The sequence below is a fragment of the Molothrus ater genome, chromosome 2 (assembly GCF_012460135.2).
Source record: "Molothrus ater isolate BHLD 08-10-18 breed brown headed cowbird chromosome 2, BPBGC_Mater_1.1, whole genome shotgun sequence".
NCBI classification, from domain to species: domain Eukaryota; kingdom Metazoa; phylum Chordata; class Aves; order Passeriformes; family Icteridae; genus Molothrus; species Molothrus ater.
The window spans coordinates 68019509-68043865 of record NC_050479.2 but is presented as its reverse complement, the minus strand read 5'-3'; the positions used below and the strand labels follow the sequence as shown (position 1 = coordinate 68043865).

General features: G+C 36.5%; 1 protein-coding gene across 4 annotated transcripts in view; it reads left to right on the top strand.

Moving 5' to 3' along the window:
- The window catches only part of PDS5B (PDS5 cohesin associated factor B), a 101952-nt gene that overhangs the window by 57887 nt on the left and 19708 nt on the right, over positions 1 to 24357 (top strand). For all 4 annotated transcript variants that reach the window (XM_036403606.2, XM_036403686.2, XM_036403450.2 and 1 more), the window contains exons 15-25: positions 628 to 676; positions 2171 to 2310; positions 2386 to 2501; positions 3487 to 3592; positions 5239 to 5399; positions 6041 to 6164; positions 6935 to 7093; positions 7869 to 7937; positions 11989 to 12125; positions 16586 to 16709; positions 22259 to 22463. In XM_036403606.2, the coding sequence (XP_036259499.1) occupies positions 628 to 676; positions 2171 to 2310; positions 2386 to 2501; positions 3487 to 3592; positions 5239 to 5399; positions 6041 to 6164; positions 6935 to 7093; positions 7869 to 7937; positions 11989 to 12125; positions 16586 to 16709; positions 22259 to 22463 (1390 nt within the window). The remainder of the gene's footprint in view (positions 1 to 627; positions 677 to 2170; positions 2311 to 2385; positions 2502 to 3486; positions 3593 to 5238; positions 5400 to 6040; positions 6165 to 6934; positions 7094 to 7868; positions 7938 to 11988; positions 12126 to 16585; positions 16710 to 22258; positions 22464 to 24357) is intronic.

Sequence of the window (24357 nt, the reverse complement as noted above, 5' to 3'; positions counted from 1 at the left end):
GTTATACTCCTGCAAGTTAATACTTCTGCCTCAGGTTATTTGACTTTTGGCTGAATTATTAGTAGTTTACTCAATGTTTTTTGATGGGAGCTTTAGCCAGAACTTGAAGACTTAGATAGTATTAGGAGACCAGAACAGTCAGGGTGAAAGAAATTCCACAGTACAGTTTTTGTTTTCCCCTGAGTCACAAGAGATTCAAATATGGGAAGTTTGTGTCTGCTGATAGCATTGCTTGAATCCTGTAAATTATATCTGATTTCTGTCTTTTATAATTTTTTTGTCTGAACATGTGAATTCAGCTGTGACAGCTAGGAGCCCTGAAAATGATGGTGTTCTTCTGAGACTACACACTGCAGATAGCCCAGTCATGCTGTTCATAAGTTATATGGTAGATTGAAAAGTAATAAAAGTATTTTATGTAATTGATCTGTAGCAATGATCTACCTTTTACTTCCTGTGTCTACATTGAATTTGCAGTGGTGGTTTTTGATTTCTAACACACTGATGTGTTAGCAGAATGGATGCTGACTTGTTAATGCAGTCTGGAATCTTCCTTGCTCAATATTCAAATGGAAATAAATAATGTAAAATTTTTACTTAATCCATTTTTCTTTTTGTGACTTGCAGACAGATGCCAGCAGTAAAGCTATATTCTCAAAAGTGATGGTTATAACAAGTAAGTCACTGAAAGTATTTACAGTGTCTAAAAATTACAGTAGAACTATATTGCTTTCTTGCTTTAAAAATAATTTGGGGTAAGTTTATAAAAAAAGCATTTTGCAGCAGATAAAATCTAAAGCAAATCATGATAAATGTGATGCAGCAATATGCTTTTAAGAATGAAGGCAACTCTAAGCAGAATTACTCTCTTGCTGTAAGAAGACATCAGTCATGAAGCCTATCACATAGCATAGACTAATTCAAGGTCTAGATGATCTAGGGTGTTAATGTCTATTTTAACATTGATTATAGAGTATATATTCATAGATGTTAACTAAACTACTAAGTTATGTACTAACTTACCTCTCTTCTGAGGTTTTAGTGTTGTAAATGTCATTGGAATGCAAGAGAGTTTGGATTTCACTAGCAAGGAAAGCACTTCAAAAACTGAATAAGTTCTGTGTAAACTGAACTATTGACAAAGAAATACCCACCGATCCAAAAGCAACACTTTTTGTTCCCCAGGCCCACCATGCCAATAGCATTAAAACTAGTAGGAAGAAAAACTTGCTTTACAATTCTGAAAATTTGTGTTTTGAAATCCACCTTTAAAAAAAATGCCATCGGTTCTGGCAAAAAAAAAAACTACATAAGACTGCACATTTTTGAAAAAATACAGAGGAAAAAAATGAACTGTGCTGTTTCATTGGCCATGATACTAATCTACTTTTCATTAGTTTGTATTTTTTCTCATACTTTTAGTTCTCGGTTTATTTTTAAAAAAAGTCGATACAGCAGAACAAAATCATAATAGAACTTGTTTTGAACCAACCATCCTGTAGTGCTACACCATATTCGGTACTAGGTTTGCTTAACACTGTCTGGACCAAAAAATGTGAAGCATCTTAAATAGTAGACTAGTCCTTTGCCAATAAATTGCCTTGCTATAATATAAAACATAAATATAAAATGAGGATGTAGTTGAAGAAATGCATTTTAAATGCTTTTTTTTTTGATGTTTTAAGCTGTTGTAAATCTTATGTTTCCTTTATGCATTTTAAATGCTGTTTTTTGTTTTTGAATGTTTGTTGTAAAGCTTATGTTTACTTAAAAGGTAATTTAGCAAAAATACCTTTTTGATGTTTTTCACACTTGTTGCATTGGGTGAAATGCAGAGTGTACAGAGTATATTTTCTTGTGGAGTTCAGGCTTTACAGTATAAGGTCAGTTTCAGCTGTTATATTACTGTAATATTACTAGCAAGAGCAACTAGACCTGCTGAAAAATGAATGTGAAGGGTGGGGAAAACAATTAGCCAAAGGAAATTTGTATAAATTTGTGTCCTCATAGATATGTCTGCTTATTTTGAGGTGTTTTATGGTTTGGGTTTTTTTGTAGTTTTTCTTTTTGTTTGTTTGGTTTGGGTTTTGTGTGGTTTGTATGATGTTCCAAACTTGTGCAATTTACAGTTCATAAATAGTGATTTTTTTGTTGTTGTTGTTATTTAAAGGAAACCTTCCTGATCCAGGGAAAGCTCAAGATTTCATGAAAAAGTTCACACAAGTTCTAGAAGATGATGAAAAAATAAGAAGTCAGTTAGAAATGCTTGTTAGCCCAACATGTTCTTGCAAACAGGCTGAAGGATGTGTGGTAAGAATTGCTCTTAAAGTGTGAATATTTTTGGAATAGAATTGATTAGAAATTTAATCACAACTTATATTTCAGAGGGAAATAACAAAGAAGTTGGGCAATCCAAAGCAACCAACAAATCCTTTCCTGGAAATGATAAAGTTTCTTCTTGAGAGAATTGCTCCTGTGCACATTGATACTGAATCCATCAGGTATTTTTTTGTGTGTGTTGTTGGCCATAGATCACAGAGTTTGAAACTGAGGTTTCTTACTTCATCTTTAAGCACAAGCAGTAATAGGCTGGATGGATGTGGATTAAAGCTTGGTGACCTGCAATATTTTCTTCTGTTTCACTTCGTGTAGGGGTTTTTTTGTCCTTGTCCAGAACATAGTCACAGAAACAATTGCATTGTCATTCAGCATAGCTGGGATGACCTGTCAGTAAAAGTGGATGTGTTGCTGACAAACAAAGTATGGTTTGTGACCAGCTGACTTGTTTTAAAACAAATTTCTGTCCAAACTATTCAGCTGAAACTTTCCACCCAGAATATTAGCTCATAGTGACATAAACAGTAATGTAACTGAGGAAGTAGAGGTTATGATGATGAGGCAGCAAGACTTCAAGGAAGAGTGAGCCAATGAAGTTATGATGGGGGGGGGAATTGCTGAAATTATTTTTGCTGAAATGATTATTTAACTAACAGCAGTATTTGACATAAGCCTTACTGTCAAGAAAAATATGCAGAAGATAGGTCTTAAAAATTTATCATTGGCTCTTAGCAGAATGTTAAATGGTTATTATTTTTCCTCTTGGTTAGAGACTAACTATTATAAACAGTTATTTTCCATCAATTATTAAGACTCTATACCGGGTTGTAACCTCAGCATAGTTCTTATTGAGTTTGTTGCTTGTAATGCTCAAATTGTTTTCTTATTTTGGTCATCCTTCCAGAGTAATTTGTATATAGTTCTTAATTCATGATGGATAAATATTTTTTAGTGTAATGCTTCAGAATGCTTTAATTTGGATTGGAGATGAGGGCAACCAGATTATGTATGTAGTTGACATATTTGGTTTATAGTAGGCTTATGTTTTAAATAAGTTGCTTTAATAAGATTGTTTTCACAAGTTTAAGATGTAATCGTACATGGTGGAATTGCAATAACCACAAGGCCATGTTTTGTTTTCCTCTTCAGTGCCCTTATCAAGCAAGTGAACAAGTCTATAGATGGAACAGCTGATGATGAAGATGAGGGTGTACCTACTGACCAGGCAATCAGAGCAGGTCTTGAATTGCTGAAGGCAAGTATAGTCCTGGTGGCCAGTGAGCATGGGAAACTTTCCAAAGAACTTCGTTAAAATAAATTTTTAATTAGCACTTACTGCTTTTAGTCAAAAGCATGTGGTGCCTACCTGGAAGAAACTGGTTTGGTTTTTTGTGCTTTATGCTCATCTTGGCACATCAGTTAGGCTATTTTAAAAATGATTTAGAAACTTTTCTGTAAGCCAAAAGTAGTTGCGTGTGAGACAGTAGCAGTGGAGTTTTGGTTATTAGAGCATGAATTCAGCAATTTGTAGACATGGTGCTGTTGTACATCAGTGCAGCACTGTGGTTCCTTTGTGTTCCACCTAAGCTGGGGTCTTACCTATTTCAACTATGAGTCATCTTGAAACTGGGCTAATGTAGGAAAGACTGTCAAGTAGTCCAGGTGGGACTTGACTTCAGAGGCCTTAAAATCTAAAGGACTCCCATACTGAAGTTTTCAGAGTATTTTAGGTGAACTAAGGACTGAGTAGATTCACCTGAAAGGGTGAATCTCTTTATCCAGGTGTGAACTTTTATCTAAAAGTGCAGATACCCAGTAGCAGAAGAATGCATCTGAGTAAGAAAGAATGAATCATTTTGTGAAGGAGTATATGCTTGAATGAAGGCTTCCAAGTCAGTATTTACATATTTGTATGAACTGGCATGACACATTTAAGGAAGAGGAGTAAGACTGCTCTAAACAAAGAGGTCTATACATCATCAGAATAATATAGGGAGAACTGTATTATAGAAGTCCAGCATTGGGAATGCCATGCAATGAAGTGGGAAGGAGGGTAACTTAATTAAAATAGAAAACTGCATATGAAGAAGTTTGTAGATTTTGAGGATTGTTTCTCTGCCACGAGTCAGAATATTATGTGGAACAATGCTAATAATCAACAGCCACTTAAAAATTAAGAGAAGACCACATTTCAGGGAGGATCAGTTGAGGGTTTCTTTATTTTTTTTTAACATGGGAGGACTGTCATACCTGAAAACAACCAAGTCCAAGAATCCGTAGGAGAGGTAGAGAATCTGTTAAGTTAATGTGGAAAACTTGAGGGACTAGAGGCCCTGTTGAGTACGTCTGTGTTGCTATTTTAGAGATAGGAATTTCACTTCAGAGCAGAATCAACTCTTCCCCTGAGGAAACAAACATGAAGTCTGGAGGCACACGAGCTGGATTACTTTCAGAGGAACAATATTGAGATGGGCTTCAGAAGCACATGTTGTGTTGCATTGCCTAAAGTGGATTTAGTCATTCTATAAAAATACTCTGAAGTAAAACTCCTGAAACATGAATATTGCTTCGTTAGCATCAGTTGGGTTTCTCCTAAGACCTGCTCCTGCTGTAACCCAGTACTTGCTAATGTAGGTGTAGTCACTGAGAAGTACATGGTCAGAATAGTAGGAGAAGAAACTGAGACTGGGGAAATAAATTAAATCTAATGAGGTCATGTATAAAGACAGAACTTTGGGAGCTACTTAAAAAAAAAAGAAGAGAAATGTGGATCATGAATCAAAACCAGGGAGAGTATTATAAATGTTCCAGTATGGCAGTGGAAAATGACTCTTGATGAAGTGTCCTAGTATAAGTGGACCTTTAAAAAATGTTAACGTGGCTTTCATCATGTTTTGGCAGGTACTTTCGTTTACGCACCCTATCTCATTTCATTCAGCTGAAACTTTTGAATCTCTCCTTGCTTGCTTGAAAATGGATGATGAAAAAGTGGCAGAAGCTGCATTACAAATTTTCAAAAATACAGGAAGTAAAATTGAAGAAGACTTTCCTCACATACGATCGTAAGTTGTTTATCTTACTCTGAGCAGTGACCTTTACTGTATAGGATTTTGGAAGTTCTCACTCTTCCTTTCATCTACTGTAGCATTATCCTGCATTCTTTTGGAAGAAAGTATTATTTCCAAAAAGAGACTTTGAAAAACTAAATTGTAGTACTTTTTGAAGAATGGAAGGGAAATGAATATACCCTAAGTAATGACAGGTGGTATGTCACTGATACTGCTATAATTTATATTGTTGCCCTTTAGAATTACTTATTCTTTCCTAAGTTATATATATATACATATACATATATATATATATGCAGTGTAAAAACATTCCTTGCAATTTAATGGTGATATGTAGGCCAAAATATTTCTGAAAGAACATTTAGTACCTGTGCAGATATCAATGCCTTTTTTAGCACATAATATTTTATCAACAAGAACTAGAATTTTTTTGCTTGCAAGTTATGTAAATAATTTTTTGTTCTTGTTTTTGAAGAAATGACCCAAACAAAAGCAATTAGTGCTTTTGCAGAAGTGTCATTTTATATGTATATCTGTATTTCTTTGTTAGTTTGATGTTTTGGAAAATTTTCAATTTGTGAAATTACTTATCTCTTGGTCTGTTTGTCTATTTGTTTTGTTACACAACTGTTTAGTGCTTTGCTTCCAGTGTTGCACCATAAAGCTAAAAAGGGACCCCCTCGTCAAGCCAAGTATGCTATTCACTGCATCCATGCAATATTTTCCAGCAAAGAAACGCAGTTTGCACAGATATTTGAGGTAATATTAAATACTTAAGTTACTTTTACTGATCTTTTATATTGTATATGTAAACTAAGGGATGTAGTTGCAAGTTGTAGCAGATTAGGGAAATATTCCTAAAAATTCCTTTTGTTCTTGCATGATTTTGGCCTGAAGAATGATAGTAGAGGGTGTTCTTGTATCTCGTGATTCATCATGTTTTAGGTTGTGTATTTTAAGAGCTGGTAGAATAAAACCAAGTGTTAGGCTGTGTACTAGAACCATGAAGTATTTATAGAAAGGGGAACCATATGCTACTCCTTACCCCTGTTGAAAATGGTCAAACATTTAAGTGGTTGCAGAAATTTAGGAAAACTGAATTGTGGTACAGACTAAATGAATTTTGTAGCTGTAACTGTAAATGTACTTTTTAATTAGTGGCCCTCAGCCTCTTATCTTGAAGGCTGAATCATAGTCCATTACTGGAATTGCTAGCTTGTGATCTTGTTCTCCCACAAGAAAGTAGGCTTTTTAATCCATTGTTTCCTAAATGGTCATGCTTGAGCTGTCACTTTTTGAACTATCCAGAGGTGATAAATATTTTATCTGTCGTCTTGACCTTTCCTCTGACTTGAGAAAGACTTGATGGGCTAGTGAATGTATCTTTAAAATCAAATAATCACTGGTTCTTTTGAAATTGTATTTCTGAAGTAGACATGGACAACTTGGTACGAAGCTATCATTACCAATCCTTCAGTAAGACACAGATTATATCAGTAATAGTTGCATTTGTTGTCTTTTTTTTTTAGCCACTGCATAAAAGTCTGGATCCAAGCAATTTTGAGCACCTCATTACACCATTGGTTACTATTGGCCATATAGCCATGCTTGCACCTGATCAGTTTGCTGCCCCTTTGAAATCTTTGGTTGCTACTTTTATTGTTAAAGATTTGCTAATGAACGATAGGGTGAGTATCTTTAAAGCCTTCTATTAAGAGTATGCTTTTTCTGCAGTATCATACTCAGCAAGTGCTTGGGAAAATATTTGGCATGCTGGTTCTGCTTTCTGTATATGGCTGTCTTTTGATTTCCTCATGTAGTTTGACTCTATGCAAAACCCATGGTACAGGAAAGGAGAGTTCTACTAATTTGGGAATCTTACAAAAATGATGAGCTGCATAGCATAGCATTTCATCACTTGTGACTTGGCTTTCATTAAAAAGGGGAAAATTGTTATGACTTCCTTCTATTTCTTATCTTGAGTGAGTTGTGATTTTTAGGAAGTATATTACATTTGAAATTAAAATACACTATTTAAATGGAAGACTGAATTTCATTTTTTAACAATTTTGTATTGATTCTAAAGTGATTATGAAGTCAACAAATTAACTTGTGCATTGTTTGAAATTGCTTAGGAAAAGATACTGTCTAAAACAGTAAAATGTGTATGAGGTTCCAATCTACTGGATATGGAAAAACTGTTATTTTCAAATCAATGGCTATTATGCCCTAAAGGAATGGATTTCAGGTAACAACAACAACCAATGCCTTTATTAATCTTGAATTTGCTGATACTTGGATAGTGAGGTATCTCACTTCTGTAGTGGTTACTTCTGTAAGGTACTGGAGACATAAAGCTGACCAGGGAATGCTGCTGTATTGTTTCCAGAAGCAAGCAGAAAGAGAAGTTTCAAGTTTCACTGAAGACTAACTGTACTGTAACAAATGTAACATTTTGTTTAGCTTCCAGGAAAAAAGACAACAAAACTTTGGGTCCCAGATGAAGAAGTGTCTCCTGAAACCCTTGTTAAAGTGAGTAGCATGTACTATGTTTTCCTGTCTCTTATGTTTATAATACTTAATAAGGATTTGCTCTTGGGAACATATTTTTAAATTATTATTTTATGTATAAATTTACATACACACTTCATAAAGTTTTTTTATAAGCTCTTTATAGGTGTAGTTTTGTTTTCTGACACTTGACTGTGATGATAGCTCGATTACTTTAAGTAAAATTATTTTTTCCCCTCCTCTTCAATATAGGAGTTAAATGCTATAGAAATTTTGTTAAAAGTCTTTTCTTTGTCTGTTGAATTTTTATGCTGTTCGTAGAAACTTTCAGTGTTGTTTTGGAAGAAGAAAAATGGGGTTTGGATTTGTCAGTTTCTTCAAATGAATAAATCTGTTAGAGTGTTTATTTTTCTGTGTTTGCAATGTGTATTAGAGAAAAACCTGGATTTAAGGAAAAAACATCACTTTAAAATAGTGGGGGGTTTGCTTTGGTACTGTACTTGAAAATGTCATCTCAAGCTTTTTCTTATTTTGGAGAAAGTGTATCACATTTTCTGTACTCTGTAAGAGATACTGTCAATCAATTTTCAATGAATTAGAAATAGACTCATGATGTGGAAAATATATTCTATATCTGTATTTGGTTTTTAAAAGCCCTTCAGAACAGGGATAGATTTTTGCTTTCACTTCTTTCAGAATGAGATGCTTGTCTTTTATAGTATGCTCTATGTTATATCAGTTGTTTAGTTTCTAATATCTTCTGAGTAGAGTGGCTCTGGTTTTAAAAAGTTCTTTGCCTTCTCTCAAAATTGTTAAACAGTTCCTAGCAGACCTTCTTTTCTGCTAGGTTATAAGTATTTTGGTTTGCAGTTTGGTACACATTACTGGAAAGGCTTGGCTTTTTTTGAATTTGATTTGTTGCTTTTAGTTTTTTGACTCCACAAAGGATAGTTTTCATGTTTGTGCAACTCCATAGTTGCACAGTATACTCCAAAAATGGTTTAAAGAATGCACCTTTGTATTAAATTAATGAAGTGCTAATTTTAAATAGACATGATTTCACTTGAGTGATTATACATGTAACTTGAAGTAGTAAGTATTAATTGTTTTTCTTAATTATTATAAATGATTTGTGAAGCTGTAATAACTCTCTAAAATGTACTTTTATATTGATAAAACTTCTCATACATCTGTCTATTTGGAAAGGAATTAACCTGCAGAAATTCTTAAGGCAATTTACAGTTGAAGCCAAGCCTGAAAACTGTAAGAAGAATTTATTTGCAGGTGAAAACAGGCTATTGTGAAAATTGATTTGCAAATTTAATTAGCCTTTATTACTGCTGCAGAGCTTACACTTAATGTATGCTCCAGACAATGCCATTAGTTTATAAATTATTTCTCTCTGATCGTGTACTTTTCTTCACTCTGGCTTTTCAAGCCTCTTTTTCCTTTTGTAACATTATTCTATATCTAGTGGGGATTTTCAAACTAGCAGGTTAGAGTATGAAAGTGGGAAGGAGTGCTGAAAACTAAATTTTAGTATTGTCCAGCCAGCAGATGTAGAATGACAGAGGATAACCTTAGTTTTGGGTGCTAAACCTTCTGTGAAAGGCTCTCTGCAGAGAAATGTTTCAGTACAGTATTAACTATGAATTGGATTAATGATTGTATGAGTTAGACTGGAATTCCTACTCTGGGCACTTGAGTTCTAAAGCAATTGTCTCTCTTGGCAGTGACCTGTAATGAGTACTGTGCACCATGCAGGGGATTGAGACTTGTGTAGTAGCAGTGATATTTCTTGTTTCCTTCCATATCACTGGAATATGAGGTTTTTTATAAGGTTTCTCTAACTATGCTCAAAGTGGACTTTGTTTCATTTTTCACTACTGCACAAACTCACAGCCTTTGTGGCTCTGAAACCTCAGGCAGTAGAAACCTTAGCCAGCTGCTGCCATAATGGTGATGTAGTAGAAAGACAGTGTTGTGTTTGATATGGCTCTGTCTCATTTTCACTTTCTTATCTTTCCATGTTGTGTAAAATAATTTTTCATCTCGGAGGAGAATTCTAGGCTCGTGGAACACAAATTGAAACAAGAACTATGAATTGAAACAGTATTAACTATGAATTGGATTAATGACTATATGAGTTAGACTGGAATTCCTACGCTGGGCACTTGAGTTCTAAAGCATTTGTCTCTCTTGGCAGTGACCTGTAATGAGTACTGGGCACCATGCAGGGGACTTGTGTAGTAGTAGTAATGCCAGCAAAGAAATAGGGAAACTAGTGGGGTCAGACAAAAATTGTGAAGGAGGTGGGACTAGGACTTGACTACATGGAAGGAAAACTAGAATAGGTTTGGATAATAAAGTTGGGGAAAAGACATTATGGAGGGAATTACTAGATGCAAAGATTGAAATTGAAATTGGTCAAGGGACAAGGTAGCTGTGTCTGTTCTCTGGCCAAATGTGTCATTTATTTGAAGACCAAGGAGAGCTTCATATTTCCATCTTCCCAACAAATGGGAGGCACTAACAGTTACAGGTCCTGGTTATGACATGAAGAAACTGAATTTGTGAGCTGTGAAAATATATGATGCCATTATTGTTATATTACAATTATTGTATTGGATTTGATGCTACTAAAATCTTCTAGTGGATACTTAGAGCTGTTCCAGTTGAAGACCCTTTGAAAGTGATGGCAAGACAAATTCTGCTCCTCAGACTCTATTTGCATTTTGAGTTCTGGAGTGACAGACATCCTACAGCTCACTGGTGTTACTCAATAAGGTGGAGCAAGTGGACTACAGTCCTCAAAACTAAACTCACATAGAAGTGATAGTCCTAGAACTGGGATCTGATAGGACTATTTTAATCAGTTCGTTGCAAGGAGTAGATCAATTATGCTATGATAAATTTAATTTGTTCATATTGTGAATGTTTATATAAAAGTTACTAGAGTTGCTTTTCCCACTAATGAGAATATTTGAAGTTACCATGTACGAAAAGTGTAAGTTTTCTAAAGCTTTTGGGTTTTGATCTTCAGAGTTCAGTATTTTGTTTTGGTTTTGGTTTTTTTTTGTTTCCTTTTTTTTTCAAAGGATATCAGTGTGAGTTAGATGAGCATTTTCATTTTCCTGTAAGAAGATACTCTTCTTTGTTTTCTTTATTGTCTCTGCTGTCATATGCAAGGAAAATGAAAGGATAAAGGGATTCAAATACTAAAACAAACTTGATCTCAAAACTGATGTTTTATTTTCTCTAAAGAAATGTGAAATTATTCAGTGTTTCATGATAATTGCTGAATTCTGCATACTGGCAGAAGCTTGCCTCAAAACACTTGATGTTTCCATTGGCAAAACCCAAGTTATCCCTCCCCGACTTTGAGGCTTTTCTTTAAATAACTGTGAAAAAAGCATTCTTTACCAGGGTAAGTTATTGTAGTACAGATTGCTAGCAGTCAAGATGTCTATTAAGTGTTTTTTCAAGTACATGTCTTAAATTTAACTCAGATATGACATAGATAAATAGGAAAATATAGGGCACAGGAATTTAATGCCAAGGTCATGGGTTCAGTCGCCATATGGGTCATTCACTGGACTTGTTGATCCTTGTGGGTCCCTTCCGATGCAGAATATTCTGTGAATTCTAGGAATATGTAAAGATGAAAATGTGTTCTGCTTTTTGATCCAGTAACGTTTTCTTAGTAAGTATAAGCTAACTGTTTAGCCTATTTCACAGTATTTAATGGATGTAAGCTCAATTAAGTAAATGTTTTCAAAGGACAAAATATGTGATTGCTTATAGAAGAAGCAGCTCAAACTTTAACTAAATGTATAATTTTTATTTGCTGTAATACATACTTGAGACTTTCAGTGAAAAGTTGCTGTCTAGTGAGAGTATGTCTGGTTATCTTTCATTATTAAATGATGTTTTGCAGTCCTGACAGATTTATGTTTGTACCAGCAAAAAGCACTTGGGAAAAAATACCATGTGATTAAATTAAGATAAAGATTATTTTAAAAATGAAGCTTATAATATGATTTGACTTTTTGGTATCAATTTTTTTTTTCAGATTCAGGCCATCAAGATGATGGTTCGATGGTTGCTAGGAATGAAGAACAACCACAGCAAGTCAGGTACTTCTACTCTGAGACTGCTAACAACAATATTACACAGTGATGGAGACTTAACAGAGCAGGGGAAAATAAGGTATGTACCAGATGGTAATATTTTCATGTCTGTGATGATGGAGTGAGGGGAGAGTTTTAATTGAAGTAGTGTGTAAACTACTCTGCTAGACTCCTTAAAAATTTATACATTTTATTTCATAAGATGTGATAGTAAGCTTGGCTGGTTCCTACTTAAGTTTGCTGAGTCTCAGGTTTTGTAACGTTGTACACACAGCTGAATTTTAGGTTTTATATTCTTGCTTTTATTTATTCCTTCAATAGGCTATTACTCATATTGCAGTAATAAACTGTGCAACTTCCTCCTTCCCACTGAAAATTGGTTTTAATTTTTTATGCAGCTTGTTGTTCCTGGTGTTCCAATTGCTGTGTATGCCAAATGCCAATAGGTGGGCTTTCTAATAAATAATAATAGTGTGTTGTATAAAGCAGGTGGAAATACTTAGTACACAAGACACTTCTGCTTGGAGGCAGGCTAATCTACCTTGAGGTCTCTAAAAGTGAAAGCAAGAAGGAAATGTGTAAACAGGATTAAATCTCAATAAATAATTTACCTTTTAGGTGACTGCTAGACAACTTGTTTTTCTGGGTATCTCCTTAATCCTCTGTGGTAGGAAAAGTGACAAGCTGTCAGCTGCTATTGCTTGCTAAACATTGAAAATTTATGTCTACAAAAGCCATTAAGGGCATGGGTAGATTGTGCCAGTATGTTTAAAAAGGTTCTGATTTTCAGGTAGAGTTAATGTTATACAGTAGTTATGCAGATAAAACCATATTGTGTGTGCAAAATTGCAAAATTGAGAGCTGTCTAGTATATTATATTTGTAGCAACTGTGTAATCTGTCCTAAAGTTCTTTGTAAACAATTGTTTTATAGTTCTGTAATGTGACCATTCATGGCAGCTGCCAGGGAGTTAAGTGGCAGTAATTTAGCCTTTCAGCACAACTACTTGGAGCTCATGGTTGGCTTATGCAGTAGTTAGAGAATAAATTAGTTCTGTAGACCCTGTGTGTTTTCATGCTTGGAGTGATGATTCCTTACTGTGCATGTTTCAGAAATTTAATTTTCCTACTCCTTTTCTACTCAAAAAGTAATTATATCAAGTAGAAACTTCATATAATGATGTGATCAGTTTTCCATTTTTAAATCAAGTTGATGGAGGGCTAGGGAGGGATCCTTTCAAAGTAGGGCAGTGGCATGTGATGTTGCTGTGGAGGTAACCCTTCAACCCCAGAGCTTGGAACTCTGCCTGGGGATGGATGTTGAGCCAATGGAGAGCTTATGGGCTAAGATTGAAGAGCAGTTTGCTCTGGGTAACATCGTGGTGAGTGTCTGCTGTGGGGCCCCTGACCAGGAAGAAGAAGTGGAACAGCTGAAGACGATGTGTGCAGTCTTTGGCCCTCGTGGGGAAATTCAGCCGCTCTGATATCTGCTGCAAGGGCAGCACAGCAGTGCGTAACAATCCAGGGCAGCATCAATGACAACTTTTTGACACAACTGGTAGAGGACCTAATGAGGAGAGGCTCTCTGCTGGACCTCATATAGGCCAACAAGGAGGGGCTTACTGGGGATGTGAAGGTTGAAGACAGCCTTTGCTATAATGACCCTAAGATGGTGAAGTTCAAAATCCTGAGGGCAAGGAGGGGGCCAGAAGGCAAGATTGGACTGGACTTAAGAGAACAGTCTTGGGTCTCTACAAGCATGTGCTTGTAGGGTGCCTTTGGATAAGGCCTGAAGGGAAGAGGGGCCTAAGAGAGCTAATTGCCTAGTACTTAAAAATCCCCTCTCAGTACTCCAGAGTGATCACAGCAGAAAAGCAGATGGATACTTCAGCAAACTGTACCTGGATAAGCAAGGTGCTCCTGGCAAAATTCAAACACAAAAAGAGGGATTGAGAGCAGCCCTGCAGAGTAGTACTTGGGGACACTGATGGATGAAAGGGTGAACATGAGCCGACAATATGTGCTTACATCCCAGAAAGCCAGCTATGTCCTGGGCTGCATCAAAAGAAGAGTGGCTAGCAGGTCAAGGGATTTGATTCTGCCTCTTTAGCTCACTCAGAGGGTGAGACCCTGCACAAGGTACTGCATCCAGCTCTGGGGCTCTCAGCACAGGAAACACATGGACCTGCTGGAACATGTTCAGAGAAGGGTCTCAGAAACACTGAGAGTGCTGGAGCACTTTTATGAGGAAAGGCTGAGTGATTTGGAGTTGTTCAGCCTGGAGAAGAGAGGGGTCTGGGGTGACCTGGGGTGACCACAATAAGAAGGGTCTTATTGTGACCTGTCAGTACTTAAAGGAGCCTGTAGATAGAAGATTTTTTTTTTGTGGTGAGGGTGATGAAACACTGAAACAGGATACTCAGGGAGGTAATAGCTGCCTCATCCCTAGAAACACTCAAGGTCACGTTGGACAGGCCTACAAGTACTCCTCATTGCAGGGGGTTGGACTAGATGAGCTTTAACAATCCCTTCTGGTCCCAAATATTCTATGGTATGAGGTAATCAGAAGGAGGAAGTAGAGATGGGTAATCTGGCAGGAATACAGGGAGCACCATCTGAGATACAGACAGGAGAGCCAAATCCCAACTGAGATAAAATCTAGCGAGAGGTGACAAAGGCAACCAGAAGAGCTTCTCTAAGTAAGTAAGTGACAAAATGAAGACTAGGGAAAATGTGCACCCACTGCTGAATGAGGCAAGAGCCCTGTACCGACATGTAATAATTTGTGATTCTGAGTATTGCTTTTCAAGAAAGCTCCAAACTGGTTGAAGAGCCAGTCCATTGTCTCTGTGTGAGCTATACTGCCTACATTAGCAATTATTCTCAAAACTTGAAGTAGAGGAGATGATGTTTCAGGCCTGTTAGTTCTGCATGGAACTTGCTGACACTTCTGACCTTTGTTCTTCACCCATTGAGTGCAATAAGGATATCTTCTTTCTTGCAATGCTTACTGTGTCCCTTCTGTGCAAACCTGATACTGCTCCCTCTGACTTGGAGTAGGCTTTGAAGAGAGTAAAACTGTCCGTTCAGTACAGAACATAACCTCTTAGACTGTACTTGATATGAGGTCATTCTGTGTGAGTCAATTTTAGTGTTCATGGCTTGCACTTGTCTTTTAAACAGTGTTTAATAATTTGCTAAACATAATTGAATTAAGTGAAAGTGGCAGGCCTCAGGAGCCTTTGATGCTGTTGAGGCCATCAGTCATGTTGTAATCTTGGTGTTATATTGCCCTCATCAGCCCTAAAACTGACTCTGCCCCTATGCCTCTTGAAGTCTACACAACTCTACCCTTCAGTGACACTGTAAGGGAATTTTTTGTTTTTTTTTTTTACTTCAAAGCACTGTTCAGCCTGGAGTGTCAGGTGAAGGCAAGGTCCCATTTGGACAACAAATCCCTTCTCTTGTTCATCCTTTACACTTTGAAGTAGTAGCATTGATGACTTTCTTGAATTGCTTTTAAATCAACAACTGACTTCTTTGAGATGTTATCATGTTAAATTCACCAGTCTTGTATTTTTTTTAATATTGAATTTTATTGATAGTATCTCAACTGTCCTTTCAAGTTTTTCTTTTTAATTTTATAAGTCATAAACAGTCCTGCAGAACTCAAGATTATACAAATTTTCTCTTTGTGGTTAGATAGAACAGCTAGGTTTCATCTTGCATGTTTTTGTAGTAGGATTTTGATTTTAGTCTATACCAAGCATAAAATAAGACTATTTCAGGATGCTAACAGTTGCTGAAAATACTGATATTAGATATGAACTTGAATTGAGATTTTCTTGAAATACCATCTGCATTTTTTCTTAAACTAATGCTCACCAAGAGAAAAATTATTAAAAACCTTTTGGAGCTTAGAATGTCATAGTTCTGTGCTGTAGAAAATTTGCCACACATCTGATATACAACATTTTTAGTGGTTGCATTCAAAAGACATTTTGCTATTGTTCTTAAAATAAAATTCACTTGGTCATGTATTACAGTGTCTAATTAATCTTAATTGATGTTTGCCTGAAGGCTGGATTTTGAGCTAGGAAAGTTTGGCAACTCTGGGGACTAGAAATGGGCTGGCTACTTCTTTGGCAGGACTCTCCTGCTGAAGGGGGACCAGCAAGCTGAACAGAAGTATCTTACTGCTAGATGTGGTCTCTGAGGGCCAGTATGGACTGTCCTCACTCAATGCAAACCTAGAATTGTTTCACATCTGTGTGTAACTTTTAGGAAGTTTGATGGAAAATTTTTATTGCCAGGTTGGGACCAGGTAATGGTAAGTGGGAATAGGCTGTAACATGTGCTGCCATGAAAATTCGGGTTGAAATTGCTTCTGCTAGCATAGGGGTGGCTAAGTGCACAGAAACTTCTTTCCTTTGAAGTACTTGTTTTTCAGTGATGCAAACTTACTAGATTTCGATAAGGCAAATAATTACATAATTTTTTTTACTAATTAACCTTCACAATCCATGTGCTTGTTTTTCAGTAAACCTGACATGTCTCGGTTGAGGCTGGCTGCAGGGAATGCTATTGTGAAGTTGGCACAAGAACCTTGTTACCACGAAATCATCACCTTAGAACAATACCAGCTGTGTGCACTAGCCATAAATGTAAGGAAATTTGTTGGAGTTGTGGGTTATCAGGAATGTATGATTATATAGTTGTTTGTTCTGTATGTTATGTATATTTCTGCAAATCTGGTTTTGTGCAAAATATTCAGCCTTGGCATGAAATCATTTCTGCATTTCATAATCCTGAAAACTCATTGTGGATGAAAATTAGATCTGTAGTACTCGGCTGTCCATTGGGGAAATACTGACTTAGAGTAGTCAAATGTTAGAATACTGATAAACTAAGAAATGCAGTATGTATTTAAGTAATACCCCAGCTGCATTATAATATTACTAGAAGTTAAAATGAGATGATGTAAAGTATATTGAACTGTGGTGAAAACAGTGATCTTGATTTCTCAATACTTGGGTAGAATATATTTGGAATGCAGAGGTCTGCAAAAATAATTAGCATCCTTCAAATATTAGAAGAAATAGGGATATATTCCTTAGGAGATGCTGGAATTTTCATCCTTAGCTTCTGCCTGTGAGCCCATAGTAAGGAAATAACTTTCAAATGGTAAGTAGAGATATAGGGACCCTCTCTATTTCTGGCTTGTAGGCATAGCAAATTGTACAGAGATTGATTCATACCCCAAGAGTAAGGTGGTCATGAAGGGACTTCTGTTGGTGTTATTTGTGTAGCTGCTGGTATTCTCCTGGCTTTCCAGAAGACAAAAAATCCTCTGCAAGGAATCCTGTCCAGAAGATGTCTGCGGCAATAATGATATGCCATTTTAGAGTTTAATTCCTGCGTCCAGCTAAAGCTTTAAAAGCTGCAAACCATTTTAAATGTCAGAAGACTTTAAATTGGCATGTAATGCTAGCAAATACGGAGTATGGCTCCTGTGTGGGTATTGTTTACTTTCATACAGAGTATCTTGTTTACTTTCTAAAGTTGCTTGGAGTTGGTTACTGTTAGACTAGAAAAATCATTCCTTTACCAGAGTAAGGCAGTCCCTATTAACATTAACTATGTTATGTGAATTTAAGCTTCTCGGTTCCTGTGAAAAGGAGCTCTTAGTCAGTTCCCAAATGCTATGAAAAACAAGGGAAATGGAACAAAGCTTTAAACTACTTAAGCAGACGAAATCTAGCAAAACTACAGCAGGAAGTCAGTGGTAATAACTGAAGGTCTTTACACCCAAAGCAAAGTCTGATACTTTTCAGCTTTCCTTTTCCAAAACTGAAAGAAATGTTAGTCTTGTCTCAAAAGGAGTTATAAAGATTTTTACAGTTCAGAACAAAATTAATCAAGACAAAAATAGGCACTCAGTGTAATGACAAATAAGTTCTGTCTCTGCTCTGGAAAGGATACTCAAGCTGGATAATGTCATGCCAGACTAGCCTTGCCAATGTAGTGTTTGCATGTTCTGTTTTCTTGTGAACTCAGTGATCAAAATCTGTTCATTCCTTCAGTCATTTCCCTCCTGTGGCAAATCTTTATTGCAAATGTTAACCTTGTAGCTCCTATCAGAATTTTGTTTCATTATTTTGATACTCTTTCAGTATGGTAAAGGGCAGGCCCTTTGCCCTCCTCCATCTCTCATTTCTATCACTTATTTTCTGGCTATAACAGTCTTAACTGTTTGTGGATATTCTAACAGATATATTGTCACCTTTTTTGTGTCTAATGCTTACCTTCCCTGAATTTTCAAAAGGGAATTTTGAGAGATAAAATTCAAATTAGAATATAATAGGGTTCTCAACATTTATAAACCAGTTAGTATCACATTTTACTGTAGCATTATAGCATACTTTGGACCGGAATGAACCCATAAAGATGATCCCATTAAGCTCCTTTGCTGTGGTCAGGGACACGTTCCACTAGAACAAGTTGCTCAAAGCCCCATCCAACCTGGCCCTGAACATCTCCAGTGATGGAGTGTCCACAAGTTCTGTGGGCAACCTGTTCCAGTGGCCTGCCACCCTCACAGTAAAAAAATCTTTTCCATATGTATAATCTAAACCTCCCCTCTTTCAGTTTAAAACCATTGCTCCAGAGCAGTACACAGCACTCCAGATGGGGGTCCCATGAGAGCAGAGTAGATGTTGAGAATTCCCTTTCTGACCCTGCTGGCCGCTCTCCTTCTGATGCAGCCCAGGTCATGGTTGGCTTTCTGGGCTGTGAAAAGCTAGTTTTTCACCCACAAGTGACCCCAGTCCTCTGCAGGCCTGCTCTCAATCCCTTCATCCCTCAGCCTGTATGGATACTGAGAATTGCCTGGAGCCAGGTGCAGGACCTTGCACTTGAGACTCTTGAACCTCCTGATGTTCCCCTGGGCCCATCTTTAAGCCTAATAAGGTTCCTCTGGATGGCAGCCCTTCCCTCCAATGTGTCAACTCCACCACTTGGCTTGGTGTTATCCACAGGCTTGCTGAGGATGTTCTCAACCCTCCTATCTGTGTAATTAACAAAGATGAACAATCCCTGTCCCAGTATTCCCCCTTGAGCACACCAGTTGTTACTGATCTCCATTTGGACATTGATTTTTTTTTTGACTGCAATCCTTTGGACATGGCCATCCAGCCAGTTTCTTATCAGTTGAGTAGTCCATCTCTGAAACCCATATTGCTCCAATTTAGAGACAACAATGTTGTGTATAGCTGTGTCAAAGCCCTTATAGAAATCCAGGTGGGTGACATCAATTGCTCATCCCTTATCCATTTGCACATTCACTTCATTGTAAAAGGTTAGACCAGTCAGGCATGGTTTGTCCTTTGTAAAGCCATGTAGGGGTATCTGTAATCCCCTCCCTGTGGGTATCCGTATGCTTTGTCATTGCTTCCAGGAGAATCTGTTCCTTTGTGGTATCATTTCTGTCACTTTTCCTTCTTCATTTATTGACATTTCTTTGCCTTTCGTGACTTTGTACGTTGTTTTCTAGAATTTAGATTGTAAGCTCTGTCAGGTCAGGAATTCTGCCTTTCATTTTCACTGCAGCTCTTAATGGATTTTGAATACTTACAAATAACTTTTGTAGGCATTTTTCAGACCTTCTCCAATTTCCTTTCTCGCTTTCTCAGCGGAGATGCTCAGATGCAGAGTAGCTGTAATAGCTTTAATGATTTTTTCACTTATAAGGGGTACTGTTTGGGGTTTTTTTGAGATTTGGCATGTGCAGATATGTATACATATATGTTAATGCTTAGAGTGGTTAGAATTAGAATCTATTTCTTGATGGTAGATACTGAATACTCTGAAAGTTTTTTTGTTATTAACACTTGTTAAGTCCAGCCACAAAGCACGTGACATCAAGGCTAATTCTAGTTTTGTGTTATTTAATTCACAGCAAAGATTCTCTAAGTGGGCAGATCAGAAAACAGATTAAACAACAGGAAAAATCTTACTTTTTAAGGCTTGTGATGGTTGCACAGGTTCTGCTGAGGTTCTGTGCTGGCACTTTTTTTTTCTGTCTGATGCTGCCATTTTGTAATGTGTAATGACTAGAGTGCAGAATACATAATTAAATTTTGTCACTAATTGCTGTGTGAAAGTGGCACTGGTAAACAGGGGCATTATTATGATGAAATGCATGTGGTTTTAGTAATTGTAAAATAAGTTGCATATGTGTTTGGCCAGTCTTATAAGCTTACCAGCAGCTGACTTCTGTGATCTCCAGAACTAATTTTGATGTCAACAGAGCTTCATATTGAGAGACAGTGAAAAGTAATTGAGGATAGTACTTCAGTGTTTAACAAGGCTTAAGATCAGATTTAAGATCTGATAAGCTTTGCTGTTGAAAATGCAATTTAATTGTATTTAGAATAAGTCTTGTGGATGGCATAAGTTTTGTTTGTTTAAAACGATCCCAAAGCTTTTTCAGTTTTCTTTGTTAATTCAAGATGGTGTAATTGAGGAATCAGAGCTGTGTCTGATGTTTTGCAAATATGTATTTTTAAATGCATTTAAATGGTGAACTTCTGATGAATTTGCATTAAATTCAGAGGTGTAGATATATAAAATTGGATTAATTTATGGAGTTTGTGAATGCTGTTAGAAATAGCATATCTTGGTTAAGTTTTGTCTCCTTCTTCATGTAAGAACTGAATCAAATTTAAGGTTATTCCCAATATTAAAAAATAAAGGAATTGTAGTCATTCCAATTGGCCACACAATACCATCAGTAGCAACCAACTGTACTTCCCTTGTCCTTGGAGGCAAAGACGTTTCCCTGCTGGAACAGCAATTAGACATCCACATCCGTCTCTTCTGAACTTCCTAAAGGCTTTAGACTTAGGTGATACTGGGGAGGGAAAGGAGGGTTCTATCTTAGCCTCCTGTGGGGGTGGATTTGCTGTAAGGAGACAAGAGATGATGAGCAGATCTCATGGTTTGAGTTTGTGGGCTTGGGTTACTTCAACTCTGGCTGCAGCAGGTGTTTCAGGGCTTCAGTCCACAGAGAGGGAATATTGCTTTAAGCACAGAAAGGAGAAAATGGGGCTCAATTGAAAAAAGTTTCTTCTCAATTTCAATTTTGGTGGAGGCAGAGGGAACATTGTTTTATTTAATATGTGATCTCGTTAGATGCCATTTGCAAATTTTGCAGAGCCAGTATTTCCAGTGGTTAGGTGTTGGCCCTGCACTTACAGTTGACTCTTCAATCCTTTCTGACTTCAAAGCTGCCATTTGACTAAAATAGCTGCTTACTCCTGTTAACATTTTTTCTATGTATTTAGAGATAAATCTTTCCTCTTGACCTTTTTTTGGCAGGTTAAATGTGCCAAGCTATTTTGGTGACCTTGTTTACCTTAAGCTTTTCTGTATGTTTTCTTCAAAGTCTTGTCTACACATGTTTCTGTTAAGCTTCCTTGTCCTGTGTTGGGAAATGGTTTGTCATGTCTTAAATGATATAAGAAAGTTATTTTCATACAAAAAAATTTAAACTTCATGCCTTTTCTGGGAACACATTGCTTAATAAGCTGTAGAACTACATTTGCTGCCTTCATAATGTTTTACTTCGTGTTGTTTGGCAGCTGTTAAACACAGATCATTCTCTTCCATGATCAATTGTAGTGCATAGGTTTCCACAGTATAATGGAAATGCTTGGTACTCTCTTTGGTGTTTCACCTTATCTGTTAATTCTGTTGAATTTTATTCAGTTTTTAATATTAACGTCTTGATGAAAATGTGTGAAATCATAGCAGCAAAATTGACATGGTGGTGGTTACTGGTGGATAAAATGTTTTTGTGCAGATCTTTGACATTGGCTTTACAAAGCCAGTGACCCAACTGTGAACAATTTCAGTAACTCCATGCCTTACTGCTATGCTAAATTAGGCCTTGAGTCCTGAGTGTGATACCTTCCTGCACAATTTTTGAACCTTAGCTCTTCTTCTGAGCTTAAAGCAAGCTTCAGCTGATTAATTCAATTAAATTGCTCTGACTTGGCATTAAAAAAAAAATTCTTGCAATTCCTATGTTTCAGTGGCTTCAAGGCCTAATTGGTTTTAGCATATTTGCTTGAGCTTCCATGCTTTATTTTACAATTTATATTGCTTTAAGAAAAGTTTACAGTTATCTTTTTTGGTTTTGCCTTTTTTATAGGATGAATGTTACCAAGTGAGACAAATATTTGCTCAGAAACTTCACAAAGGCCTTTCTAGACTACGGCTGCCACTAGAATATATGGCTATTTGTGCACTGTGTGCAAAAGATCCCGTGAAAGAGAGAAGAGCTCATGCTAGGCAGTGCCTTGTGAAGAACATAAATGTCAGAAGGGAATATCTGAAGCAACATGCAGCAGTTAGTGGTAAGAGAATAGAAGTCACTTTTTGCTACAAGTGATGTAGTTCAAATATAAATGTGAGTTGACTGAAAACATTGATAGTTGTCTGTTTTTATACACAGAACCACTGTAAATTTGATTTGGAGGTATCTAATGAAAACTGAAAATTTTCAGGTCTTCTTTTGTCCAGATTTTATTTTGATTTTTTTTTTAACAGGCACTGCTGAGGTCTTTGAGTTCTGTTAAAAACTGTGCAAATGCTTATGCCTAAATATATTGGAAGTGAAGTAATTTTCCAAGGCAATTATGTGTACTATTTGAACGTAATAATGTTAATAATGTTCTAAGTGAAGTGACAATGATTAATTTTACGTCAGCAATTACTAATAAGTAACTTTATTACATAAATGCTGTACTAAATAGACTGTCCTTGCACTGCTGTATTGAGTAGGATCTTGTGTTATTCCTGCAAAGGGCTATATTTGTTGGCACTTCAGGATGAGTTGATGCAATTCTTTCTTCTCAGTGCCAGTGGCTGATCGTGAGAATGCTTTGGAAGTTATTATGGACTCATGTCAGCTATTTTTCTTTCATTAAGTCAGTCCTTTTGACTTAAAGCTACAGACATACACTCTTACAATGCTGGTACAGGGTCATAGGAAAAAGTAGGCCTTTATGAAGAGCTATAGTATTTTTGAATGAGAGATTTTGAAAGTTTTATTTATTTGAAAGATTACTGATGATTTGACTTTTGTGAAATGAAGGGGATTTTTTCATCCTTTTAGCCTAAACCAGACCTGTTTTGTGAATCTGATCTCAGAGATGCTGTTAGATAACAGACTTCCTTCTGTGTTTATGAATCACTTTATATTAGTTGTGTCAGTCAGTCTTTCTCAGTCCTCTTAGACTCTGATCAGAGACAAGTCTCCAGACAAATCTTTAATGTATCATTAATTAGAGTTAAAGAAAAAGTGGTACTTTTCTCCCACTCAGTAACACGTAAAAAAGAAAAAATAAATTGAACAAACACTTCTAAGTAATTTTAAGACTAATACTCTTGAAAGTTGAAATCTCTTTTTAATTGTGTAGACAGAAAGCATAAGAATTATCATATGTTTGAAATAGATGCTGCAAAGTTACTGTCAAAATTCTGTGGAAGAAATTAAGAGGAACCTAGGTGTTTGTGCTTTTCTTTATCCAGTAGGACCTCAAAGTGCACCTGATACATTATTTTCTTGCTGAAATAATTGTGTGATGCCTTTGATTTGACATATGCTATAATGCATGGGATGTCTGGATTAAATATAGATTGCAGGATTTTTTGAGGATTACAATCTTAACTTCGTGCCATTCAGATTTACCAGTCTGAGCTTTCAGCAAATAGAATGTCTTGAACTGTTTGTATCCTAAAATATCCATATTGCAGCAGTTCAGCCAAAGCTCATTTCTGGAAATAACACAGTATTTAAATGTGTGTCTCTCTCTGCCACTCTCTGTGCTGACCATGCAGTAACTCAGGGTGGTAATGATGGCAGTACCTCCTTTGGAAATCTGCATCTTTGCTTATTCCACCTATTTGTCTGAATCTATAAATGTGTGATTTTGTGATATGTTTTGTCTTGAAAACTTCATACAGGTGAGGAGGATATCTGTTGGATATTTTGGGGGGATTTCAGCTTTTGTTGAAAATATGGTAAATTTCTGTTTACCCTGCCTGAGGAAAACTTTCTAAGGACTAGTACCCAACAGTAAAACACCTCTTTCTTCCACACTGGCCTTTTATAGGCTGGCAGGAATTATTCTCAGCCCTCTTAAATTCTCTAAATTCTCTTCAGAGTTGAAGCCACTCAAGAAGAGACTTACTTTGATTGTGTATCTTTTACTAGTTTCATCTGGGTGGAGACGTGTCTTGCATAGG